Source organism: Varroa jacobsoni, unplaced genomic scaffold, assembly GCF_002532875.2.
Source record: "Varroa jacobsoni isolate VJ856 unplaced genomic scaffold, vjacob_1.0 scaffold_821, whole genome shotgun sequence".
In the NCBI taxonomy this organism is placed as follows: Eukaryota; Metazoa; Arthropoda; class Arachnida; order Mesostigmata; family Varroidae; genus Varroa; species Varroa jacobsoni.
The window spans coordinates 164,464-189,716 of record NW_019213723.1 but is presented as its reverse complement, the minus strand read 5'-3'; the positions used below and the strand labels follow the sequence as shown (position 1 = coordinate 189,716).

Sequence of the window (25,253 nt, the reverse complement as noted above, 5' to 3'; positions counted from 1 at the left end):
ATTTTTCGAAGGTGTTTCTATTTCAGCTGCCGTTAGGGTAATGGATGCCACGTTAATCTGTTCGAATGCCGCCCTATGAACAACAGTCCTTTCCCAGTACTACGCAGCATTCAACCGAGTACTGATATAACTGCAATCCAGCAATACTCTCTATGTGTTAATGTCGGTTTGCCTGCGTTGTGGTATCTAATTCAGTTTTTCATTTGAAAAAACAGACAGTGCATAGTTGTAACAAGGAAGAAAAAAAAAACTCGAATAGGTTCGAGCTCGATGATTCGGGAAATGGCCTTTCACATTAAATGTTAGTTAAATAGGTACGTCATACGTTGAAAAGTTCATAGGACATAATGTGAACTTCACCGATAACGATGCATTTGCTTCGTGTTTATAGTGATATATTTGCATGGTCCAAATTCTAGAGCAGTATTACGGATAAAGGTACGTAGAGGCAAGAAACCTCGGGCAAATCGGGGTTTGATAATACCCAACAAAAAAAAAAAGAAAGAGAGAGAGGGCGAATTTGTAGATCGTTAACGCCGAAGGAAGATTACTCCGTGCAATATAGTACCAACAGACTGGATAGGTTAACAACTGCCCCAAACCACTTGATCCACTTTTATTAATGGTCGATCACAGGTGTGACCCACCCCACAGTATCTGTACTTAAGTCCTCAGACCCAAGCATCACGGTAGGTTGGCGTGTATTATGCTAATATAGCTCAAGAGGCTTGACTGGCAGGCTTCCGAACCAGGAACAGGCCCAGCTTTAGCCGTGTCGACATGCCGTAATGAATCATTGCTCCCTTTTGTCCCCAACGAGAATTTCCATTATGCCTGTGCGAGTCTTGTATCATCCAAGATGGAAAGTACGATTTCTATTTACGTACAAACGTGTATAGTCTAATCGGACGAGTGGAAACTGAGTGTGCGCCTCTACGTGATAGATCCCCTTATCGCATCATTTGAATAATAGCACGAGTGCTATGACAGAGCACGTTCACGTGCTGTTAAATGTGTCTGCTTGTTGGGCTCCGGGGCAGTGAACTATAGGAGGGAAAGTATGCTGGACTAAGTGGAGTGAATACAGGTAGAATATTAGTTGCAAATTATATGCAATTAAGTTAAACTGTTGTGGGTAATGGTTTAATTAAATAGGCCCTATTTATTTATCTTGGTCGTACACAGCCCAGCATTGTTAGTTCTGCCATATACAGTTGTATCTATCTAATACACAAAATAGTAATTACATTTTTGATTTTTACGAATATTTAAGTAGTTGTTATTCTGTAAAACGAACAACCATCTCAAAGATAGGTTCATTTACTTGACCGATCTCCATTTTCTACTGCTAGAAAGGTTAGAAGGTTTGTTCAGTAGAGCACGTGTTAGTTAGACAAGGTCGCTCACTTCGACCGTCGTTTTCCGTCGGTGACGTCACCGAAGGGTATATTGTCATGCTTCAGACAACTTGTAGAACGAATAGTAAAGATTAAGATGATAGAAAGATGCATCATAATATTCTACTATCTTATTTCGAAATTCCTAGTTAGGTTATAGCGTTTATCACTCTTATGACCTAACCATTCTCAAAAGCAGGTCACTAGTGCCAGTTCCTGCCGGACGCATACGCAATGCCTGCAACACAATTTAACGTAACGTTTCACATTATACTGTATATATATATATATATATATATATATATATATATATATATATATACACTCGAGTGACTAAACACGTTTGCGTTACACATGAAATTTAACGTATTACGTTTATCTTATAGTGTGCTCTTTTCGTGTTTTTCTTGTATCTTCTACGTTTCCTTTATCTCTGTTCCGTTTCCTACAGAGCTATACGCCTGCGATCTTGCAGCGGATTCGAAACACAGTTGCTCGTACCTCTTGTTCACAGATGTTGTTTTATTATTTCCTGTTATTCTGGGATCTGTCTACGCGACGTTAGCGTTCTTGATTCAAACGCCGGAACAGCCAGCCAAAGCGACTGGCGAGTCCCGTCTCCTGTTTCCCCGCAAGGAGAAGCTCAGCGTCCTTTTCATCTGTCTGTTCTGCTGTATTTTGGTTAGTAGCACAAGAAGCTCCGTAATACTCTAGTAGTGCCTATCCGCCCTGTATAACGTTTAGTATCCGGTATATTTGTGTATAATTTTCGCAGGAAAAATACGAACTGTTTACGTCTGCAGTTACAAACAGGTGAATATATATAGAAATAAGTTATAGCTGCTGTTCGTTCGCATACATGTATAATAAGGCTAGAAAGGCCTAATAGGCGGACTCAATGTATTTCGATGGCCAATGTCTGCGCTGAGCCATGGCCTGACCCGTTCGTGTTATGCTCGTTCGAACGGCAGTTAACAACCTGCGATGTTGTACCCTAGCTACGTGTCGCTAAGGTAACTCTGACGAAGGACGTTTGGGTTGTTCACTGGTGCTCCTCGCACGAAGTCTTTTACGTTGGGCAAATGCTAATCGTCTCCAATGGACATGTGCCTTCGGCATTAAGCAGTACTGCATGTTGGGTTGTACGTGCGCATGTATGCCACAGCTTTACTTGGAGCAAATGAACAAATAATGGCAAATGATCCTTTGTGATAAATGTATATATCTTTACGAGGTTTACTTACTTAGAACTGTACAAATATTTTGGTTATCTATCCTACCTACTCCATAGCAAGCTCGATTTATGGTAGCTTCCAAAGTACTACAAATTGTAAAATTATATAAATAGAATACATTAAGATAAAAGACATTCAGAGTCATCTTGGGTCTGAACTAGTATATACTATATGTGTTATATAAGAAATAGTAGGCCGAGTGATCTCTGCGGGAAAAAAAGGTCCGTTAGTTGGCCTGAATGCACTAAAATGAATTTATGTAACGAAGGACGATTTTCATATGTAGGTAGACAGAGATGTTGGCGCCGATCAGCTGCGTAGTGGATGGCTCAGAGCTTACTCTATCATGCGTTCCGGTAATATAATACTACTATTATTTGTTGTATTATCTTGTTGATATAAAAAAAATTGCCTCTTTGCCTGCCGCTGTGTATATATTAGGTACATTATTGTCAAACGAATAATCCTCTAGGCCCGAATTCAGTCTAACTGCTCAGTGGACTTGCTGTACACACCCTTAGCCTCAAAAGCAGGTCCTCCAGGTATCCGGAGCATTATTTGATGTCTTCTTTTCAACGATCGATGCCTATCGATGTATACATATCTGTCAGTCGCCCTGGCAACCATCTTGACTCCTAGTATAGTTATAGAAAATATAGGAACGCAAAATATATATATATATAAGCCTTTTACTTCTCGGCTTGGCTTCGTGGTAGTTAAACCAAATATAAAAAAATCGATTACTATGCGATAGAACAGCTGTGCCCATGAAAATGATAAGCTCCATCAGCATCTACAGGTTTCTAGTGTCAGATCAGGACAATGTACTGGAAAACAGTAATGGAATAATTCATAGAATCCAGTATATCCATGGAAAGCAAATTATCTTACGGACTAAAACACCATTTGCTTGGCGACCTTGCGTCAAGTAACGGTCGCGATTTACCGTCGGTGTACACGTTATATAGGGACGTCATAATAATGATGACATAATTTTTTTTTCGCACATCTTAAGAGAATTCTGCTAGTAGCGAGAGTGAGTGTGCGAGCTGTGCCACTGTCGATGTCGGCGCCAGAAAACCGCCTAACGAGCTCATACTAAGATCCGCCCTACTGAAAAAGACGGGTTCTGTCGAGAAATGCTAGCCGGCAACAATGCACAGCCTCGGAACAATTCATATGCAGAAATAGAATGTAGCGTGGGGCAAGCAGACAAATTAAGTAAGGACTCGATAGCGGGCAGCATTACAGTCGGTGAGGTAACCAGTAGCTAAAGTCCGACGAGGCGGCTAAACCACGTCAGATCAGGTCTCAAGACCTCAAGCAGGCCGCAATATTCGCCTCATGCTGGACCGTGCTATAAAACAGCGCCCGCCTCCATGACGGCAGAACAGCGGAAGACTGTCAGAAGACACTCCTTACAGTTATCCAGAAACGCAAAGGCAATCATCGAGAGCCAAGCTTGCGAAGGAACATTACAAATGAGTTACTGCTATAAGGTAGCTTCATGCATATCTTTGTTATTCTGCAAATTCGGGGCGTGATGAGAACGCGTCATTTGTAGAGAAACGTCATCAATAACTGTTTGCCAAATTCTGCTTGCCAAGATAAAATGCCTCATAAGTATAGAATGCATTAAACAGTTCATCTGTGCTGTATTCGTTGATTTCAAAGCTGCATTTGATAAAGCACCAGGCCACCATACTTTGTTCAGGTCCACTAAAATAGGAATTCCCTACACGTTTATTCAGTACGCAACTTCCATTCTTCGGAAGTATTTCACTGCAATACATGATGACGTGACAGAACTAGAAACCCTTCGACAGGTGACAAAATTGGTTTAGGGCGACGACCTCAGCCCCTTTCTCACTTTTCCTGCACGACCTTTCAGAGTAGCATAGTCCACGAGCGCTGGTCTGTAAGGCACATGTTTCACTGCATACCGATGACCTGGCGATCTACATGACGACTCGGTTTGAAGTTCAGCTAGCTCGAATAGTACGTAATGAGTGCCAGCTCCTAAAGTAACTTGGGTAATACCAAGACATGAAATTCCGACGAGCAGGGCCACTAGCTACGAATAACACTGTCCGGTCGAACTTTTCTCGCCGCTGGAATACGTAAAGCATTTTTTTCTATCTAGGCTTCTCTCTACTCTGTTCCCAGACTTGCTGCACCGAGCATGTTAGACCAAACGCGTTAGAAAAACATTGCTAGTAATGACTGCCATAAAAAAAAAAGCGTCGCTCCTGTCTCTGAATACAACGTTTCCTCAATAGCAAGCTCGTAACAATTGCCTTAAATGACGTCAAACGCATCTCCGTGACCTTCAATACAGGCCAAGTGTATAAACTTGACTAAGCGAAGCCTGCTTTTTTCAAGAGAATATTAGACCTGCATACATCTTGGCGTAACAGCCACGTGTATTGGGCAGCGGGTACGCCGCTATTCATTGAGGATTTCGAACGCCTGCTTAATTTACCAAAAACGCCAGCCTACCAGACAAACGAGAGCAACGAATGGTTGGGGTCAACCAGAATTCTTCATCACTGGCGCTTTGCTAAAGGGATATGGACGGAGCAAACAAGAAGAACCGACATGGAGCCGTGCCATCCAGCTCATGGCTTCCGCCGTGTTACGTGTGCTAATCAATCGTACCGTGAGGCAAACGAAAACTGCAGCCGTGTCCTTTACGGAGACCCCTGTGAACGATACTAAACGGGCTCGTGTCCAAGGACGCAGAAAGCAATAGTGCAGCCATAGGACTCATATATATATATATATATATATATATATATATATATATATTTTTTTTTTTTTTTTTTTAATCATCTTTATTTTTTATTTCAATATTTAAAAAATCCTGAAATGTTTTTAATGTTAATATACAGGGTACTTGGCAAAAATGAAAATAGATGATTATGAAAATGAAAAAAGTAGAGCTTTGCAGTGCAAATTACGTGTGAGGTGAGCCACTTGCACCGCCACGACCACCGCTAATCAGACAAATGTTGCTCTATCGGTATGCCAACACTTTGTTTTCCCTATTTCCCTGCCGTCACATCTATAGTAACGTTTCCTTTTGGCGGCCACAGGTTGCTAATAGGCCTGTGGTATGTGCGTACCCATTCGTCTACCGTTTTTAGCGAGAAGCCAATGTCTGGTCGATACGTGTCTCCGCATCTTGGCAAAATGCCTGGGTATTGGCTGACTGTTTGGCACGCCAAGGTATGACAAACACGTGAATGCGGTAACTATTCCATCCTGCTCGTCTGACAAGCTATAATCCAACTAGAACAACTGAGCGGAAAAGATAAAAGTCCTGAGTGGACGTGGCACGCATAGCCGATTGGAATGGACGTTGGGTGGGCCGATCGGGTCAGACGAAAATCCACTACAGGCGAAAAGAAATCCCTTGTATGAATCAGATGTCTTCATGCAATAAAACTAATTGTTTGTTTTCGTACAATTAGTATTGATGTACGTGACGCTACTAGATGCTAACGTTTACTGGCAAGACGAGAGAAACATTGACTCCTGATTGTTATATTGCAGAGTTTGGCGTTCAGGGTCAAATATGCAAATCAAAGTAGATGTGGAGCGCGAAGACTGGCATAGAGTAGTTAAAAAAAACGTTGGCTTTTTAATTCGTCCACTTCGTAATAATGAACTGCTGAAATCGGTTTAGAATAATAAGATTGAGCCTGCTCGGAATGACCCAAATGACATTATGCCATCATACCTCGCAGCACTTTTTCATCAGTTGTTGCCTAATGACACAATCATCCATGTTAAATCATCAATATATTTTGCTTTTTAAACTGGGTAGAATATATTGCGGTGTTATAGACAACGTTTCCATCATAACTCAGTGGCAACGTGTTCACCTGTTAAATCAAAGGACGTGTGAGATGAGCGAGCGTGGCCACGTTTAATTTCGTGCTGGTATCAACCAGTCGCCTAAAACGATAGACTAAGACAACGTTGAACGTAAAAATCGCGCGCGAAAAAGCTAACAGCGATATTTTGTTTACCGAGCACGGTTTCTCTTGGCCAGACGGTCGCGTGCGATAGCTATTAGATGTCTAAAGACGTATAAACTTACGTACAAAGTAGTTAATGACAAAACAGAAAGCTTTAGACGACGAACAGCCAGTATATGAGACAGCTGTCCATAGGTTTTATTTACTTTATATTAGTATAGAGTATTATCACTCGTTTAATCGGACATTGCCATTAATCAGATAAAGTACCGTAAACTGAAGCAAAGATAACATTGGCTTCAAGAAGACCTACCGTTGCTCTGGATCTTCTTGTTAACCTGCTGCGTTTTCTTCCCGTAACCGTTTTGCAGGTGCCATCATGTGTAGCCGTAGTGCACACGGTTCGGGCATGCGTCTCGTCGGTACCACGCGGAGTGCTAGTCACAATGGATTTAGCGTGCGAGGCCAATCTGTTAGTTCCCCCATTGCTGCTATATCTCTTGCATGGCACTCGGATTCGAGCATTGCTGTTCGAAAATCGTGATCGCACCAGGTGACACCAACAGGCGCCGACCTTACATTCGAATGCGGCGAGCAATAGCGAAGCCTCGGACAAGTCCTTCATCATAATGACGGATCTGTGACGAGCAATATCACGATGCCGGACTCTAACGACCGAGTGCTCAGCGGAAGAATGGAGAAAGGTAGACTACAAAAAGCAAATCAAACAGTGGTCTTGGGTCACACTCGTACAGAACCGTGCGAGTGTGGCCACACAAGGACATGGGAAACGTGTGCTACCTGAAGGGAACTAGAAAAGGAAATACATGGAAGAAGAAGGAGGATTAGAGGCCCGCGCAACTCGTACCTAGTCCTATTTCTAATTGCACATACGGTACCAATTTGTCCCGCACTCCGGCACCATATCGAGCTGCTTGTTCAGCCAACACGCATCGTTGCTGGCCTTGCCACCGTACCATCGACGTTGTAGAAAACTCCGCAATAGTCGCCGCCATTAAGAGAGGAGGACTGGAGCTAATGGGAACGCAAAAATGTATTTGTCCTTCCAGATAGAAAGAGGCTCCAGCGAAGTCGATTACAACAAAATAAGAAATTCACTTTTTAGCTCTAGAATAGGGACTACTAAAAATCATTCCGTCGATTATCAAGCGGAATGATTTAAGTGAGATGCATACTTGGCTAATTTAGCCGGTCTGCTCGTATCAGAGGGTTTCTACTACAGTACATTAACTTATATCCGAAATTTTCCTTAAAATCCGAAATTATGTAAGTAACGTGTGCTCGTAAAATAGCAACTTGATTCAATTATTTGTCCTAGTGAGCCTAGTTTACTTCAATGGGAAAAAGTTTAACGTTCGCGCAGCTATAGGTGTGCGAAGATGGGACAGTGAATACAGCAACGAGTCGACACAGAAAAAAAACAGATAATACATATATGATGCATACGTTATGGTTAAAAATAGGAACATCTTTTAGCAGATTAAGAAGAGAAACGGGTCGATCTTATATGAGATATGGATACTCCTCGGAAAACGTCGATCGTTCTGCCACCGGTAAATTCAATGGAAGAAAAGCTAAATGGATTTGAAATATATCACAAACCTTAATTTTGACGCCTACCACGCGTATAATATATCAAATCGGAGATTTTAACAGCTAAATCGTTGGCGAATATAGCCAGGAATAAGACTGATATCCATGCCGGAGTCGAGATTCCTACTCCATTAGAAGCGGACTATAAATTCGACAACTTTATAGGTCTACTGATCAAGTGTGTTGTTAATACCTGAGGCGCCCAGGACCCGGTAAAGGCATTAATAAATACATAACATGAATCGAACCGGGGAAAACTGGGCGGGAAGATAGCGGGAAAGCAGGGGGTAAACAAGGTGGCTAAGTAAAGGCAGAAGTGCATGACTTATTTTTCCCAAACGCTATGCTTCTCATTTTGATTGTGAGTTGTGTACGTGTGACAACGTAAACGTAGGGCGTAATGAAAGCAATATTATTTTCCTGCAATAATTCTAGTGTGTAGTAAAGGGAACCTGATAGTATGATATATAGATAATGAAATTATGGAACGGGTCTGAAAACAAACTTGCTCAATAGGTCCGACCAAGATTTTACAAGTTCGTAGACATCTGAGCGATCAATGGGAAGGTTTATTGCTATCTCTCGAATACGATGGGCGCCTAAGAAATTAGCCATCACTTGCTGTTAGCGCCTGCCATCACGCGGACGGAAAAACCGCAGGCCTTAACTAATAAATATCTGCGAAAAGAAAGACCTCACTACTGGAAAATGGCGTCTTGTGTATAAACTCTTAACTTGACTAGAGCAGAAGCATATATTTTTGAGATTCGTATTACCAACAATTACAAAAATACTGATATTTCTAGTTTTTAGCTAACACTAAGAAAGAAGATTATTTTTGGCTGACATTCGGGATTTTTAGATGCGCATTTTTAAAAAAAACAAGCTGTCTATCGAGACAGTCCTATCAATTTGTTGTCGTGATTGCTTTATTTACTGTTCTCAACGTTTGCAGAACGTATAGTCAACGGAATCTAGCCCCTTTTATTAGTGATACTATTTGAATCAATTTCCTCTAGAAAAGATTTCCCAAAGAGTAAACTCCAAGAGTTTTATCAAATGTTTTGTTTTAACTAAAGAATATAGGGGCAGAAGTTATATATATATATATATATATATGTAAGGTCAGTTTTATCTTTATAGATCTTTAAATACTAAAGCTGTGGCTATATGAAAATTTGTGTCGTAGGAGCCTCGAGGCATGTCAAAAAGATTAAATTAAGACAAAAACATTTTTCTTAAAAACATTGATCATTATATGTTATTATTACACTACATTAAAAGTGATAGTTTTTATTTGTATGATTAAGAAAAGTTACCTAAACTTTGCCAAAAGCAGTAGTCGTTTATAGAAACCGATAAAATTATCGTAGCTCCACAAATTTATTTATGTCTATAGAGAACGACAGCGTTCGCGGCGAAATATAAACAAGCCATGCACAGAATGCTATTCTACATAAAGTAATATTTGTCTTTCAATTTGAAGTCACATGCCAGGCCCATAAACATCAAGTTAAGTTTAACTCAGGATTGACTTTAGTTTTCTAACTGATTAGGCAAACAAACGCAGCGGTAAGAAATGGTGAGCAGAATCTACTTCCGAAAGGAGCTAAAATCATGAAAAAAAAAAAAAATGGCTAATCTAGATCAACAATTTTGCCTAATAAATGTAACGCAATAATGGAGTCTCTATAACAGCGACTACCGTAGCAATGCTCGATTCCAGAGTAGCTTGTAAGCGTGGGAACCACTATGACACTGTGACATGGCTCGTGAGGCATTATGTTAAGTCTGGTAGCGTAAGATGCTACACGGAAAAAGGTATGCCGCATACATTGGTACAAATAAACACCTGTACCGTACACGCAGCCACACGGTCTTATATGGCCATAGAGCTGTGATTTTAGGACAAATGAATAAAATTGGTGTTCATTGTTTCTGAGTACATTTGATATAAGATTAGTTATTTTGTAGGTATCTACGGTGAGAGCATGAGATATGTGATTATGTGCTTTAGTTAGGATCTGTCACAAGCAATTAACTATCATTAACGAATTGTTAGAATGGCTGCTAGCTGAAAGAAATAATAACGTTTGAATACGGATCAAAGGCTATAAAAGTTACATTGGCAATTATGTAGTCAACTATAGTGGTCCCGTTTCCAAAAATAAGGGTGAATCATTTGATTTAGGTGAGAAGGTTTAAAGTGTTGGAAGCTAGCCTCAACGCAAGCATATTGCAACGGAGACCTTTTTTCGCAGCCAGTCGTCATACGGCCAACGCTCCGCTGCGTCGATCAGTAGCTTGTGGCACGACAGCTCTAATATGGATAATGCTAGCGGAAGCCTCATTTATTACTGTAAACAACTTAGCAGTACGCGAAGCTGGAAATGTGGTGAATTTCGATAAAGAAAAAAAGAAAAGAATGAAAAACTAGGACAGATAGAGTTGTCTGTCTCCTTACGACGATAACGTGGCTAACGTGAAACGATAACGTGAAAAAAGTACCTTAGTTGAATTGTCGAGGCATGATCAGGACCATAGTAACAGCAGTGGTAAAGCACAAACGTATACGTTGTAGTGTACCGCAGATTATACTAGTGAGAGCTGAGTAACGGGTTTAATGCTAGAGTACCCTGATAAACGTTCATGTAAGCTAATTTGAGAAAATACTAGACCGCCATTTAACGATGTCTAAACACTGCCCCATTTCAAAGGACATAGTGTCCAGCTGTCTATGACAAACGCAATTGGATTGATCAAGTCTAGATAGATAACTGGATCATGCGGAATGCAAAGTAAAATACGAGAACGACACTTTTAACAGCGGCTCCCGAAAAAGTTTGCCCTTTGTCAAAAAATTACCAATGGAAGCCAGGCGACGGTTTAGCTGTAACATCTTTCAAACTGAAGTTTTCTGATAAAATACTCGTCAGCAGTACGCCGGGGTAAATTTAATAGTTGGCTATTGAAGGGTACGTAATGCCCATTGCCCAAAGCCTCAAAACATCGTGGGGCAGTATTTGTAACTTCATAGGCTTCATAACACGGCACGATAGGTGCAAGACTAGTGCGCTACAGCTATATGTTTTATGTATGTTATATGTGTTTATTCGAGTGTACGTAGATGGGGGCCATCAAAGACAGTAGTTCGACAACGCTGTTACCTGTGATGTATAGCGCGGTATTTTTTAAAACTCGACATTATTACTGCCAGTTATAGACACACGATTAGAAATAGCAAGCGATCCTTCAAAATGCTCAAATCAAGCTAAAAAATAAAAGATTCCTCGTGGGGCAGAATTCGCTAAGACAATCCTTCTACGCTAAAATTTCTAACCAGACGCAAAACGAAGGGGCTTTTTTAGCACGGCAGCAATTTTGAACGAGACTGTCAAGCCTCACAGTGCTCATTACGGTATTAATGTCGTTTTCTGCGAACTAGAAAAACCCGACAATGCTCGATGATATTTAGGATCGTTGTTCAATGAATATGAAGCGAGCATTTATGTTCGACTCGACTTTGCTAATTAAAATTTTTCGTTTAATGAAAGGCTGCCCACCCGAGCGCTTTTACCACTTTATTGTTTGCTTTTATGAACAGCTCTAGTAAAAACATTTTCAAATCAACAACTAGTTATTGTTGGGTTGACACCTTGTTAGGAATAGGCAGAAAATTATCTACTAAGCGAGAGATATTCGGTTGCAGGTATCGATAGTCCACGTTACTAGCCGACAGCAACTTTTGAACCTAATTTTATACGATAGGGATCCGCCTAAACCGCAAAATAGCAGAGACAAGTTAGCTAGTGAAGATAATCGTTACCGCGCTAATAAGGAACGTGGCAAGCTGATGATTCCGTTTCTATTTCATTAGGCCTACATGACAGTCCGCAAAATATATGTGTAGTTCCAGTCACATTGTTTGGGCTTAGTAAGTTAAGGGTCGATTGTAGTGCAGATGTTGGCTTCTTCGGGGTGTCGGATAAAAGCGCTCGACATCAACTTAGACACGACCCTTTAAAGGTCGAACACATATGTATTTAGTTAAATGTTCATAAAATAAAACATAAATGCTCATTAAAAAGAACTGAACAGCCGATTTTTCTCTTACGTATACGACGACAACGAACACGTGACATTGGTATATTAATGCTGTATTGTTTCACATTTATTTATAGCAGTTAAAATTCATTGCAGTTTGACTTGGGCATCTTACTAGGCTTAGTTTGAAATTAAATAAAATCTTCACGCATATATGTCGTCCTTGTCTTTGGATAGTGCTAAATATATAATAGATAATTCTTACAATTATCACACGTCAGTCAAAGCCGTTAGCCGCGAACGCCAGCTGAATCGATGTTCGCTTAATCAACGGGTTGAATTTCAGCTAAAGAGGAGAACGCTGTTCGACCAGCAACAACTCAGCTAGGGACGCGTCTACTGTCCTTTAACGACAAACAAGTCTAGAGGCAAGTTAAACTTGACTAAAGTTACTGAAGGATGACACCGCCATTTTCATAGGACGTTCATCAAACTGCGGTTTGGCCTAGGGTCTCCATGCATGATGGCCTAATCCAAATCTCATAGTCAATATAAGCTTTACCCTGCGTGCCTGTCCGTGACAAGAACATAAACTGACCCAACAACGAGGTCAAACAAATCAGATTTGTATGTCAGGGCGTTTCATTTGCCCTTATAGTGATTTATCGTTAATGTCCCGTTTGTCAGTTCATTCAGTCGAGATCGAATGTTTCCATAGGAGTTCCAAAAAGACACTTTTCAACCAATTAGAACATTTTCGATCGATTATTGTGCAGCTTAGCAAGAAAACAATATCAAAATCGCAGCCGTAGTTGGGCTAAACGATAGTAGCGTAGCGGTCGGGTCGAACAGAAGCTAGAACAATCTCATGAGTTGTAAACCCTTGTATCTTAATGCTAAGATACTGAACTCGCCATATGAGATTTTCTTTCAAACTTTAACGACACTGATTGTCTGTAAAATTATTTCTAGCGAACGTGATTTGTTTAGAGCCACTAGTACGCGTGCTCAAAACCTACCATATCTTAGGCGGTGCTTTTAGTACTGATAAATATACAAGCTTTAGGCTCGTCGCTTACAATTTACCCTTTCTGAAAATGGCACATGGCAAGATTACCTCGTTAATTAGCAGTGGACACCGCTAAGCTCCCCTTTGCCATCTCCATATGAGTAACTAATGGTAACTGATGGGAGAATAACAGGTGTCAACAAAGGGAAATGTATATCATACAGATTTTACGTTTACCTAAGGGTTTAATATAATATGTGGCATTAATGAACTTATTATTGCTGACCGTTCGATTCAGTTAGACCACTTCTGGGCATTAACCGGGTACATGACCAGCTGATGCAATACGGAAAAGTGAGACCTTCTATTCGTCTGTGGTACCATCCAATGTTTTAAAGAGGATCTAGGAAGCCGTGCTCTCCAGAAATAAGGAAAAAAAGGTTCATCACAGATTCGCGATGGTATTTGCAATTACCGCTGCTGTGCACAGCAGATCGGCGATGAAGTCAAACAGCTAAAGGGAACGGGCTATCACAACGGGTAAGTATTATTTACGTCCGTGTATTAAATAAGCATATAATGGAGAAAGACACTAACTTGATTGTGATATTGGTACTTTACACAGTTATATTTTTCCAATTCTATTTAATAAATCCAATTGCTAATTGCTACTGACCAGCTCTAACCTAATGACTTAAGCTATGTGTGAAGGTGTGAGGCGAAGCACACGTTATAACTGATATGACGACAGTACGTTAGCGTAAGTTCCGAATACGTTTTTGCTATATACAAGTTTTTTTTATTAATATTGCCGGTAAGGGGCGCCTTACGTATTCAAGTTATAAACGCTTTATGAATGCTTCTGGTGTATATATAAAGTTTTTGTACTGGTTACCGAATCAGTCAGTCAGTCAGTCAGTCAGTCAGTCAATTAATCAATACTTAATAGAATCTTGCAAATCGTCTCGGTCGCTGTCAGTTAGCTTGACTTTGTACGATTTCCCTGCTCAAAGGTCAGTATAAAAAGTCTAACTTTGCTATGCGTGCGTCCGCATACATGTTGCAGAAACGAAACAAACGATGTTCTTTAGCATTGTTCATTATGTGCACATATGCAGGCCTGGATTTGCGTACTCTAACATTGAAATGTGATTAACTCTGGCAGAGCTGAAGATAGCAGCTCTTATTAAAACAGTAAAAATTTATTTTACAAGTTTTCTCTTCTTATGAAGATTCCAGGAGCGTTATTGGAGCTCTCCTTCACTTGCAACGCATTGGGAAACATCAAAATCAAGATTGTAGCTATGTGAAACCCAATGTCTATGCGCTCAAGTTGCAGATCGTCCATGTGTTCAACACAGAGAAGGCCTTCTTTGCCTGTTGTCAGTAAGGCCCTGTCGACAGCGCAATTATACGGATCTCTCTACCAATGAGATTTATTCTCTTTCCATACGCCTTGATTTCTCTATATAGGAAGTTATAAATGTAATCGCATGTTTTAACCAAAGATAGGTTACATTGTGTGGAGCACTTTAACACAGAACATTTATACAATAGTATGACATAGAATAATAGAAAATACTTACCATTCAGCTGTTGGAAAAATAATTAATTAGCAGTTTCTACTGACAAGACAACTATGTCTTGGTAAAGAGCACCCAGCCTTGCCCAGCTTTGTTGTCGTTGTTGTTGTTGTTGTTGTGTGTGCTTAAACATTAGCTGAAGCACAGCTATGCATCTCTGTTCGCGAGCAGAAGAATTAAAAAGTTTTGATTAAGTTATCTGGCAAAGTAACTACCACTAAAAGCATCTGTACTGTAGATAATTTACCATTGATTTATTTCGTACAAGCTACTGCAGCCAATCCATTTTCCTAGCGTTGGATATATATATATATATATATATATATATATATATATATATATATGTGTGTGTGTGCGTAGATGCACTTCATGTTGTCGGTCAGCCGTCTGAAGTCATGCTAGTGACGCTACCGGATGTAACACTTGCTCCAGGGTCATAGTATCGGAATACTATGAACAAGAGTGCCGAGCAAGAGATAGGGAAAAAAGCGTAACTATTTCAATCGTGTCTTTATGATCACACCAGCTGACAGAATTAGCGAACGGAAAACAACGCCTAGATACAATGGCTGCAGCACAACTGGGAATGCCACTGATAAAGATCGTGCCTCAGATTTCGACTAACTAAAAGTACGAGATATATCTAGTCAGTAGCATAAAAAAAAGCACATCGTGTTTTACGTGCACAGGGCGTCCTAGACGAGGAAATGCCCGCAATTTCCAGGTATGTATAACCCGTTTCTATCGAATGAAACCTGTAAAACAAGGCAATACTCCGTACAAAAGTCCTTCAAAACATGAAGTTATGATCCGAAGAACGTTGTAATTATCAAATCTGAACTGTTAGCTTTTTGATCTTTTACAGATGCCTGCGATGCCGCCGTTCCAGGGAGCCAATGATATTAAACAGGGCGTCCAAAATTTTTCTTTAATGCAACACAGAGGCTCAGTGAAATCTAATATTTCAGAGCTTTGTCGTCTAACCGCACCCAGGGCCTATGACTGTTTACTCACCTTCATATATTATATTTTATCTCACTGCTCAATTTTATCATGCGTATGGCCCTATCTATATTTTCAAATTTTTCGCTCACTTTTCTCTTACTGGTTTTTCTTTTTGCTATAACCTCTTTTTCTTATTTTTCTATAGACTGTTCTAACTTGTGTGCAGTTCGTTACAAAAACGAACTACTCTATTTAAGCTTTAAGCGCCATATTAGAGAGCTATTTTAGCTCCAACGTTTTTTCGATAAGGCCTGCCACCTCAAGAGATTTTATTACCAATGAACACCTTGTGAAACTCATCTGCCTTCAAACGATTTGAAGGCTAACTAAAAAGCTTGACTGTCGATGTCTGCGTTCGAGCTGTGCATGCACGGGTTGCATGTCTTCTGTGGTTCAATAGAATGTCCTATCTCAGACTCTCGGTGGCATTGTAAGTACGACTACGGCATTACCTTTTCCTGCTTCGTTATTTTTTTATTTGTATAATTACAAAACATTGTTACGTTTTTCTTTCTGGAAGGTTTTTATCTTTGCAGATGCCTATCAACCGGCAACAATCAAAATTGTCTCTTTTTTTTTTCTACTTTTTTTTTTTTTTTTTTTTCTACTTTTCTATACAGTGACGTCTCCTCTTCTCGGTGTACTCCGGATCTCCCTCAGGAATAATGCCAATATAATCTTGTTTGCTTTACCTATGCCATGTTTGATCTCAAATTAAACCAGGTCCCAGCTCTAATCGTTAATATCCACGATAAACATTTATAACAGCTTACCGCTACTTCACGCTCTTCAATATCCTCCTAGCTAGGTGAAGGAGCACACTTCTGTAAATTAGTATATGATATAGTAAATCGTGAGGGATTTTTAGGCGAGCTAATGATGATTACCTGAAATTAGTTTTAGGTCCGCACTTAGAAAAAATTTATTCGTTTCAGAAAACGATCGGCTCTAGTGAAGCACCCCGGAGAATATATAGTTAGTTTCTGAAGTCAGGATACATTAACGATAGTAAAGTGTCGAATTTTTCAAACATTGTAATTACTACGCACTTACTCGGTATTGTTATATTTCTATCATATGCATTGTTCCTCCTCATTAGCTGAGTTCTTCTTTATGCAGTGGTAGCCGACATAGACAGCTGGGAGGTATATTATCAAAGTAGATTTACCTCAATTACGCAATCTATGTTTTGTTCGTTTGCCTCGAAAGGATATGTGTAGAAATTCCAGAAACCACAAATTTTTACAATAGGCTCGCAAGTGGTTCTACTACTACTACATGTTCGGTGTGGGTTTAGGGTTCGTGTCTTTATTAGAAATACGTTGAAATTTAGTAATGTATTTGGCTACCTAATGGATTTTTCTTGTTATAAATGGCCTGTATAGTATTTGTACGGTTCAAAATGACTCATTCGCATTTCTCGTGCTAATCATATACAGTCAGTAGAGGAAGATTGAAGCTGATAAATTTGAATTCAACAGAAAGTTAATTGAAGAGATAGCCTGACCACGTATCGTCCAGTTCTGTCTTCTGCAGAAAATTCTAGGGTTCTTTTTCATAGCAATTTTGCTACGTATGACTAAGTCGCGTGAAATTGTTACTGCCTTTTCCTACAGAGTTGTCGGAAGGTTACGATAAGAACATAGCTGCAGCAATTCTATTAATATACGCAATATATTATATATATTACTATATGGTCCTAAGTTCGACTGCATATCGTTTGGTAATAACACGCATCCGCCTGTTGCCCAGTCGCTTATCAATAATTCAATACACAAAATAGAGTCGACAATACACGAAAACGCGACCAATGTTTGTCTACTAGACGTAATCGTGGCCAACGGAAACAAAGTATGCAGAGGAGAAGGACAACAGAGATTCTATTATGAATACGCATATCTCGTCATGCTGCTAATCCAGGAAATAGAAGGAAGTCGATGGCGAGGATGGACGCTTCCGGTTCTCTGTAACGGTAGGTGGCCATCTTTTTTGCCAGTGTGCGCGACATGCGACATATAGTGGATCGCGCGTTTCGGAAATCCGTTGTAAAAACGCCGTTTGAGGGCTTGGCCCAGACAATCATCGATACTTTCAGAAGAAATGTGTGATTCGTTCGAAACTGGTTAAGCTAATGTGGGTACGCTTTAACAGTGACCATGTACACAGGTCAGCGTCCCGTCATGATATCATTGTTCATATTTAGATTTATCTTAATCAATGGTTGAGCATTATTTTACATACTAATAGTCAACAACATGGTAGTGACTTAAGACATTTATTTAGTTACAATCAAGTGATTGCATTTCGCTGGAGGCAGGTGCTCTCTAAGGTTCCAAGCAGATTAAGTTTTCCTACGACGAAGCTTCATCAAAACAACGTCTGATGGCATGATACGACTGACTTGAAAGAAAGTACAGGAAATTCTTGCTCGATGCTTCACGATTACATTGTGTCTCCTTATAATTTCAAGTTTACGTAAATCAGAATCAGTACGTAATATGACTTACCGTCATCACGTACGAAAAGAATCGCTTCGAGTTTTACGTCTTGTGCTTAAACCGTTGGACGTTACTTGAGACTGCTGATTCTTAGCGAGATACATCGATGCGTGGACATGAATGCCACCAAGCTTAATAAACAAACATCTAACGATAATGCGCTGTATTTAGCGAGGTGGACTATCTGGTCATTGTCAACGCAGATGCCCGTATTGATCCTTTCTACCAAGGAGAAAGGTCTTAACATCCATTTACACTGCGCCCTCTAGATTTTCTGGTCGGATTAGTTTACGCTAACGCTTTGTAGCACCTACAATGGCGGTAATGGAACCTGCAAAGTACACGTACATACATCGAAACTAGCTAAATGCCTGGTAAGAGAAAACGCTATGGCATATTGTTCGACTTCACATAGAACGGCAGTCGGGAGGACATATTAAAGCTGCGGAAAATCCCGCTATCTAGCCCTGTTCATTGAAGTTGATCTTTTTTATATACAAGATCAATATATAATCGATCATTTGAAAGCGAATTAAAGTCAGTACTGAGTGGGCATGATTTGAATTTTTATTCTGGACACTCATCACTACGTCACCGACAATATTCCTAGCTCGAAAAACAAACATCAAACCTTTAAAGTCGAGATTGTAGCTTAAACACAAGCGATTCGTTTGAAAATGTTTGCCTTTGAATGAATCGTTCCAAAGAACACTTACTTCTATCACTTATTAGCTATCGCACCTAGAACACGATTAGATCGCCCATTTGATCGCTCAATAATAGATTATTAAATAACCGATTCAGTCAATGATTGAAATCCTTCCCTTTAGACCGTGCTTTAAAGATCCCAGTTATAGACAAGTTGGTCGGACAGATAACGATCTATTGTACTTTCAGGTAAACATCACATTTTTTTTTTATACTTGACATTTGTTGATTCATTTGGGGTTCCAGGAGTTCCGCATTGTGTACGTTGCATTTACTTGTCTTCTTCAAAGCCCAGCAGAAGCCTTTCACAGTTGAAACCTTTGAGCTCATTGTTGCAGGTATGAATCGTTGAGATGGGTCATCCGTAGGACATGTACGACTTTTATAAGGATTAGCGGCTGTTACTCTCGAGAGTGGTATTTCAATTTAATCCTACGAAAATGTTCTATCTAGAGATTAATCTTCATTGAAGCAATGATTCGATTTGCGAGCTGTTTACTAATCCTCCGTTAGATTTACAGTACTTGTTCGGTTAGGAATATGCGACTAAATAAGATAAACTATTTACCCCTAGAAAACTTACTTAGCCAAAAAGTACCTGTTGCAATCCAACATGAGAGACTCAACAAGGAAATAATCTATTTCATGATATATGCAAAATAGACGTCATAGCGCAGGAAGGCATTTCGTATTTTATCTCATCGCAGAGCGATGGATCATCTGGCATCGCAGACATATTCTGAATTACAGCCATATTGGTGCCTATGTCTGAAACTCTATTTAATAAAAAAGACAGAATCCGCACAACTAGAGCACATTGACAGAGAAGTTGCCATCTTTGTTGGCTAGATGGTAATGTCAGTTTACAAACGTTAAACACTGAAACGCTGTTTCAACGGGTCGTAGAATAACCATGATACGCTAAATAGTGTTTTGTGCGCTGATCTGCGTCGGCAGGTCTAATTGCGCTTTGGGACGCTAAGAACAACAAGGTTATAATAAATAGGGAGAATGGCCAGGTTAGAGACTTGAACACGATCCTTTCTTGAACTCGTGTATTTGCTTGCTAATCTTAGGCACATGTTTTGGTCTAGATTCGAGCCCGGGCATAGACTTACTTCGTTTCGTGCTGGGAGCCAACCGCCCGATGGCATGCCCAACGGCGATACCGGACGCAAAACTCGAAACATAAAGGTTGTTGACTAGCTGGAGCGGGATGCTCGACGGCTCAAAGGGCAGCGGTCGCTGGACCCCTACCCGGCGCGCCCCAAGTTGCGGATAGGGGAACACCCATTAGGGATAATGCGTACCAGGAGACGTGATAAATGTTAGAACTCCCGGTGCGTATCAAAACCAGGCTAAGTCTGCAGCTATGCTAAGCAGCTGTTTTATTGGTAGTCAGTGTTGCGGTAGAAGGCCGCTGTGACAGATGTTGGCAAAGAAGAATGGCTGTCTTGAAGTAATGCGAAAGCAGTTCCAAGGCTTCATTGCCTAACCTAGAGGTTGAGGCATAGTAGTTTGTAGTGCCAGAGAATGTAGAACATTCGGTTTTCAGGTGCACATTAGTATCTTCGCGGCTAGCCTTGTTAGGAATACAAAAAAAAATACTTGACGAGTTAGGCAAACCAGTGTTATGCATTAAGGTGAATCGTAAGTTAATCACGGTAGTTTAATAACATACCTGACAGAGTACTTAGACCTTCGATGTTTCGTGTGTGCTACGTCGTAAGGACATATATCTATTATAATATGGCGGAACTAATGTGAACTGCGGCAGGAAACGTCTATAAAGCCTATATCGTATTGTATATTAGTACAGCGGGTCGAAAAGTATTAAGTTTGAAATGAATGTATTCAAAATTGTTTTGAAGATGCATTATGATGGAACGGTCCTACAGGGGCATATGCTGCAATAATATGTCATCTCGAGTGGCATTAAGGTGGTCCATAAGCAGCTAGCATGATCTACGGCGATACGGTAGAACTATATCTTACCGATGAAGCGAAACGTTGGTTCAGTATGCAAATTTAGGCGCAACGGTTGTTTCGCAAGTTCGAATACATGTCTATGACGCATATTATTAAGATCGTTAATATTACATTATTCAATCGGGATAATATCACGACTACATCAATATATTGAACAACCGAGCACGCCGACCTTCGAAAATCGCTTGTTCCCCTCTTTACAAGCATCAGGTGGTCCCCTTGATAAATTCGCTTTTGCAATTGTTATCGATTGAATATCCGTATTTTCACGTGCGGCGGCGCCATGTTGTAGTTCCGTCCTGCCGGACTAGTTACGTCATAAATCAACTGGTCAATGATTCCTAGAAGAAAATTAAGTAATTGCACTTTAATGACTTCTACGAACACCGAACCGTACGCTTGTTTGACGAGCCGCTGACAGCTTTTATATAAACAGCTATGATAAATGACTTCCCATTAATTCTCTACCCGTTATGCTATTATTACGGAACTGTGCGAGGTCTGAATTATAGTAATTATTATATTTGGTATAATTGAAAATTCATCGCGTCTTTTATAAACTTCGCTAAAAGGCCTGGTGTCGAAAGTTGCGTCTCGTCTCTGCCAAAGCGTAGTTTATGGGTGTGCCCGAACGAAACATTATGTCATCATACATGAAAAGGCTATTTAGCGCTAATGCCAATAAAATCTTAACTTAATATTGCCTTATATTGAAAAAAATGACTTTAGAACTTCTCCTGCTGCAGAATTGCAGGCTCTTATATTTTTCATTATTAGAATTCATCGGGCGCTATGGATGCTCTCCCTAGATCGTTACGGCAATTTTTAGATTTTTTTTTAGAAGATTACAGGTTTGCACCGGATGACGTCACCCTTTTAAAATACTTATTTCCTCTGTGCCGTCCGCAACGAAATTATACGGCGTCCACGATCCTCTTTAGACCAGGGACAGTGGTGCTTTATAAGTACGTCAAACGTGCACATCAAATTTTCATCTATTCTATATCATAGCCATTAATGAAATATTTCGGGATTATAAGAGTAGCATATTAGGGTTAAAACGGTTCTGCAAGAACAAAAAATTCCACTTTTCGATACCTGACATGGCAACCTGGGCACTGAACTTTTGTCTTTTGCTGTTCAGTTTTAACATCCCCATTGAGGACAGTACTATTTGTAGCACGTTGGGGATAGAGGAAGCGATATGCTGGTAGCTACATTGATCAAACTTAACTGCATGGCAAACTTACACACAATATTTTTAGCTGCCAAAAACGCTTTCAATAGGTCTCCGTGAAAAGTAACCCTGGATACCATAATTATATAATGGGCACTTCAGTACCTACACAGCAGGGAGATCACACGTACGGGAACCTGTATGTATATGAATGTGAGCGCCTGCAAGGATCCATTCGCGGGCCGTTATTGTAGGACAATATACAGCAATGTTCTTTGCCTCGAGGGCTTTCTTAGGCAAATAGGTGACAGAGACTGGCGTACGCAGGCGAGTTAATTATTACTGTTCTAATCGCGTCGCTTTCGGAAACTTAATCAAACTGCATGCTGTTTCGAAGTGGATATAATAAGCGTAATAAATAAATAAGCGTAAAGAAGACACCAAAAAGAATGCTACTCACTGAAACAAAAAGGCTACAGCCTATTAACCTCTGTCTGAATAGTTAACAGATCGAAATAGTAAGTGGTGCAAGATGTTTGAAAGCGTTTATGAACAAAGTTGCTCAAGTATAAAAAATGCTAGGGCTAGAGTTGAAAAGCCAACAAATTTGATGGCGAGCGATACGATATATCTACCGACCAAGAGACGCAGGCTTCTAAGGTCGATCACGGAATCGGTCGCCCTGTTCGGAGCCCCGATTTGGGCGAAGTAGGTATCAGATACGAAAAAAAAGCAGGAACTTACTTTGCCAAGACCCAGTGAATAGCTGCGCTTCGTATTACAAAGCATATCATACAGTCAGCACATCTGCAGTGTTAATGCTAGCTGAGAGACTTTCCAGGGATCTGAGGCTTAGGAGACGAAAGCGCCTTTGGGACAGAGGCCGGTCGACAGTAATCAAATAAGCGGAAGGAACATCACTATAAAGAAATGGCAATAAGGATAGACGGCCATCTTAAAAGGCAATCTTGGATCACTAGTGGTTTAGGAAATAGACTCCACGACCGCTGTAGAGGTACCCAAAGAAAGAGAACGCTTCGAATAAATAAGAAGAGCCAGATTTGGCGCAGACCATACAACAAAAGATCGAACACACCACGTTAGGAGCAATGGAGAATCCGGAAGGTGGCTCCAGATTAATTGAGCCAATCGATTTTCTTTCGTCGGCCTGTAGTACACGTCATGAAGATCCGGACTCAATAAAAGTTCGAAGTATAAATATAAAACAGCTTAAAATCGACTGGAATTCTTTGAAAAATAGTTACGCCTAAAATAGGAATCGAACTCAGGACCCTACGATTGAGTTTTCTGCCCTGCCCATCAGTAAAGAGACTAAAACTTTTTAGCTTATGCAAATTCCTGACTTATATTACCTTTGTAGATGTTTTGTTAGAACTTTTCAAGTGCTTCATATACTTCATGTATTCTACTATGTACTCGAGTATATTCCAGCTATTTTCTTAGCATTTCTAAACTAGCCTCTAAATAAAAATTAAAGTAACTTGGAAATACTAATTTCAGAAATTCTCTATCCCTTAGTTCGTATGAGAAGTTTCAGCGCCGGTTCAATAAATAAAAACTTAAGATCTCAAATATAATTTGTCCAAACTACTTTAGCCAATAAATAGATGCAATACAGTTAATAGCTATTAACAAAATCTATTAACCCCAACATCTCTAGAACAACAGCGCCTTCTAAACTGTTGAATGAAAAATCTGTTGGAATTGTAGAGAAGATATATTAAGGACAACTCTTCGTAAATCAATAAAATGGCAGAGAAGTTTCCGTGGTCACGGCTGGGTCACCCCCCATTTCATACCTGACACCTAGTGCCCAGACGGGGTTTCAGCAGGCACTACCCAGTTCTATAACAGAGATATACATGAGAAATACCAGAACTTCCATCTAAGAAAAGATACGTTATCAGTACCTGTGATGAATCGGATCTCATCCGTCTTAGTGAACTAGGAGTTTCGTCAATCCAGCTCGTTCTAGATCGCGCTTAGCACAACAAGTGGTCTTTGGCTGCGAAGACATATCTTATATAGATACGCGGTATACTGTAGTCCTAGTACTAGTAGTACTGGTAGTCAACTGTAGTAGGAGAAAGCGACGTGTGGGCCGACATAAAGTATTACTTCCTTCCTTGACATTCGGTCTGCTACATTCGATCTACATAATAGATTTAAAAAAACTAAACGAAGTTTGCCTATTCTAGGACGAAATGTATAACTATATTTCCTGGCACTATTCGAATTAAAAAAATAAAGCTTGATTCACTAGCATAACAATAAAGGATCAATGGCTGAACCGTATTTGAATCTTAGGTGTAATGACAAAATAATGTGTGCGATTTTTATGTTTTGTATTCGTAAAGGCTGTTTCGTCGTAGATATATACTTAACGTCGTATAATTTCACAAATCAACTGCAGTTCAGTGATAAATCAACACTGAAAGTTTTCGCGGACGCTCTTCTCAGCCTACATCTTACAGTGATGCGTTAGCTTTTTAGAAATGAGCTGGGACCTTCGATGCGTCTGTAGGAACATAGGCACAGGCGGTTCAGATAAAGAAATACTGATACATCTGTATGTGAGCCTAAAGTCAGATGACTTATGGCATAAATGGGGTTTCAAGAACCGTTAAGACATTAGCTTTCGTATTTGGCTTGCTAACGTGTTTGGCATAAAGCAAAGATTTACGACCTACCGTTGAAGTCCTGTTGGTGGAGGCGAGGGAAGCAGCTAGGTTTCAACTTCGCAGACCGCCACAGTAAACGCCGGCTAGATTATCCTAACTGATCGCGCTGTTTTCTGGAGATTTGTCATACTTCACTCCAAATAGAAGTTTTCTCTATATATACGCTAACGACGAGTACGGTGTTATTACGTACGTTTAGCTTATAGAATATTAAATGCGAACGACGACAAAATCGCTGTGAGGGCAAATACTCATAATACTTCAGGTTATTGTTAGAAGTTAGTGGACTAAATGACTTTTTTAAGTTAG

General features: G+C 40.1%; 1 protein-coding gene and 1 long non-coding RNA gene across 5 annotated transcripts in view; both read left to right on the top strand.

Annotated features, from left to right (window-relative positions):
* The window catches only part of LOC111264110 (uncharacterized), a 45,274-nt gene extending 35,100 nt beyond the window's left edge, over nt 1-10,174 (top strand). Inside the window, exons 4-5 of one of the 3 annotated variants that reach the window (XM_022839722.2) lie at nt 1,963-2,078; nt 6,987-10,174. In XM_022839722.2, coding sequence (XP_022695457.1) covers nt 1,963-2,078; nt 6,987-7,172 — 302 coding nt within the window. In that variant the 3' untranslated portion in view covers nt 7,173-10,174. Of the gene's footprint in view, nt 1-1,848; nt 2,079-6,986 lie in introns of all 3 variants that reach the window. The other 2 variants (XM_022839721.2, XM_086969958.1) reach the window with 2 other exon arrangements.
* A 5,172-nt stretch (nt 10,175-15,346) lies between these two features.
* Nucleotides 15,347-24,232, top strand: LOC147752988 (uncharacterized). 2 transcript variants are annotated; one of them, XR_015312562.1, is made up of 3 exons: nt 15,347-17,842; nt 19,323-19,414; nt 23,084-24,232. It is a non-coding gene; the product is annotated as an uncharacterized LOC147752988 (long non-coding RNA). The 2 variants fall into 2 exon arrangements; XR_015312561.1 differs by having other exon boundaries at nt 20,171-24,232.
* Nucleotides 24,233-25,253: the final 1,021 nt, after the last annotated feature.